The sequence below is a fragment of the Poecilia reticulata genome, linkage group LG19, assembly GCF_000633615.1.
Source record: "Poecilia reticulata strain Guanapo linkage group LG19, Guppy_female_1.0+MT, whole genome shotgun sequence".
Classification (NCBI taxonomy): Eukaryota; Metazoa; Chordata; class Actinopteri; order Cyprinodontiformes; family Poeciliidae; genus Poecilia; species Poecilia reticulata.
The window spans coordinates 3,259,960-3,262,545 of NC_024349.1; the positions used below are offsets into that span (position 1 = coordinate 3,259,960).

The 2,586-nt window shown below is 45.2% G+C and overlaps 1 protein-coding gene across 1 annotated transcript in view; it reads left to right on the plus strand.

The window, feature by feature from the left end:
- Nucleotides 1–2,586, plus strand: part of LOC103481169 (DNA topoisomerase I, mitochondrial) — a 23,486-nt gene that overhangs the window by 19,063 nt on the left and 1,837 nt on the right. Inside the window, exons 16-18 of the mRNA XM_008436468.2 lie at nt 796–910; nt 1,622–1,749; nt 2,238–2,338. Coding sequence (XP_008434690.1) covers nt 796–910; nt 1,622–1,749; nt 2,238–2,338 — 344 coding nt within the window. The remainder of the gene's footprint in view (nt 1–795; nt 911–1,621; nt 1,750–2,237; nt 2,339–2,586) is intronic.

The window sequence follows — 2,586 nt, forward strand, 5'->3', positions numbered from 1 at the left end:
CTGGTGGCTGGTTGCTGGTCCAGACTGGTGGCTGGTCCAGACTGGTGGCTGGTCCAGACTGGTGGAAGGGTCAGAGGTTAATTGTCATTATTCCTGTCACAATAAATGTTGCTTGAATTGTCCCAGGAATTGAGATAAATAATAATATTGTCGTTTAGACCATTTCTAACTAACATGACGGCGTAATAATGCAACCCTGTGAAAGATGAATGACATTTAATTTAGTAAACTACACATTTTAAACATCCAAAATAAAACAATAAATAAAAAGGAAATAAAAACTACAAATTGCTGAAACTATAAATAAAACAAAAACAGAATTGCTTTTAAAAAATGAATAAATTATTGATCTCGTTTTGTTTTATAATTGCTTTTGTGGCTTAATATAATGCTTCTCTCTGCTTCCTGTCCGTCGCTCATCTATTGGTCTCATTAATGAACATTTGTCATCAAATCTTATGTAATAATATAAAAGTTAAATGACCCAAAGCGTTTGCTGTGTTTAGCTCGGAATGATTAGGTTTATATTTTAATACCGAGTCTCTCTGTGTGACTAAAGACAGATATAAGTTTGTATTTCTGCTCATTTTCATTCATTCATGATTTCTTTTGGTTACTTGAACTAAAAACTAACATGGAAAATTTTCATCAGCACTGAAGATCCTAACAGTGTGACCACACTGCCCCCTGGTGGCTGAGAGTGTAATGGTTTCCAGAAAGCTGTGTGTGTGTGTGTGTGTGTGTGTGTGTGTGTGTGTGTGTGTGTTTGACCTGCTGCCTGTTTGCTCCTCCCAGACGGCCCTCCTGAACAAACACCTGAGCTCTCTGATGCCGGGCCTGACTGCCAAGGTGTTCAGGACGTACAACGCCTCCATCACCCTGCAGCAGCAGCTGCAGCAGCTCACCAACAGTAAGCAGCTCCGTCTGACCAGCCGCCGCTCAGTCCGCCACACCTGAGACCACTCATTTTAGCTTCTCCCAGACATCTGGGCGTCGGCCAGCAGCAGGTTATCTCAGCAGAACCTCGACCCGACTCATCACAGAGAGTCGATACTCACTCTGAGTATTCAGCTCTGTAGAAATATCACAGTTCAGAACTGCTTCCATGTGTTGCACTGAGAGGTGAAGCTGCTGCATCATGTTTAAAACTGCAGGTTGATAAAACTTATCAAAATGTTTTTACACATCTGGCTCATCCCGTCACCGTCGGGCCAGTTTGAGACAAATGACCTGAAAAAATCTAAATCAAGATTCTCCACCTTCTCTGTGCTAAGGAGAAACAACCAACCAGAGCCTGGAGGCGGGTCTTAGCGCTGTCAGTCACCCCTCTGTGTGGCGCTGCTCAATCCCCTGTTCCTTCACCCCTCCAGCCCCCTGTGCTCTCTGCTAAGCTTAGTTAGCATAGCCACTGATGATGACGGCAGATAAACGGTTTCTCTGGACGGCAAGTTGTTTCTCCACCCTCAGCACATTTAGCAGCGAGTACATGAGGTGATTGACAGCGCTAAGCTCGTCCTGTCTCTGATTGGTTGTTTCTGGCTCAGGGAGGTGGATCTGTTCAGATTACGTCTTGTAAACAGTCACAACCTGCCGCTGATGTTGCATCTTGTTCCTGCTGCAGAGGCCGACAACGTGGCGGAGAAGCTGCTGTCCTACAACAGAGCCAACAGAGCCGTCGCTATTCTCTGCAACCACCAGAGGGCGCCGCCAAAAACCTTCGAACAGTCGATGGCCAACCTGCACTCCAAGGTGAGCTCCAGGCCAGCCCGGCCAATCAGTCGCTCCGTGATTGAAGCTGCGACCTGATTGGTTAGAGAGCGTCCTCTGAGGGAAAACGGGTCGGTCCAGACGGAGGGAAACGGGTCAGCGCCGCTCAGATGACTTTCCTCGGATAGAACATGTTGACTGAATGTTGTTTCTCCTACCTACACGTTGTTTTGTAGCACGTAGCATACATCATCAACTACCCAGAATGCATCAGTGTAATCAACATGGTGACATCCGTGTGACTAGATTTTATAAATTTCTATTAAATACAAACAACTTAGTGCATTTTTACTGTATTATTTTTACATTGGGGGAAAAATACATAAAATTTGTTCCCATTAATAAAATGGGAACCATTTAAATGCAGCTCAGCCAGCGTTCAGCTGATCTCCATGTTTTTTATGCACTGCTGTAATTTTAGAGCTCGTTATTCTGTGGTTGTGAGAAATGATCCTGTCCCCCCTCCCCAGATTGTTGCTAGAAAGGAGCAGCTGGCTCTAGCCAAGACGGAGCTGAAACTGGCCAAGAAGGAACTGAAAACCAGAGGCAGCCCAGACAGCAAGCTGCAGAGGTGGGAACATTAAAACATCATTGATATTTTAGCTGTTTTACAGCATCGCAGCCAATGAGCTCAGAGACATTCAGATGTTTAGAACATTTTCTGCTCAGGATGCAGAAAAACCTGATTTAATGTTTTTAGAGTCAGTTGGTCCAACACTGACAGACCGCTAACAGCGTTAGCATTAGCCGTTTGCACTGACACACCGCTAACAGCGTTAGCATTAGCGGTGTGTGAGGCTTGTCCTGTTTGGCGTCGGT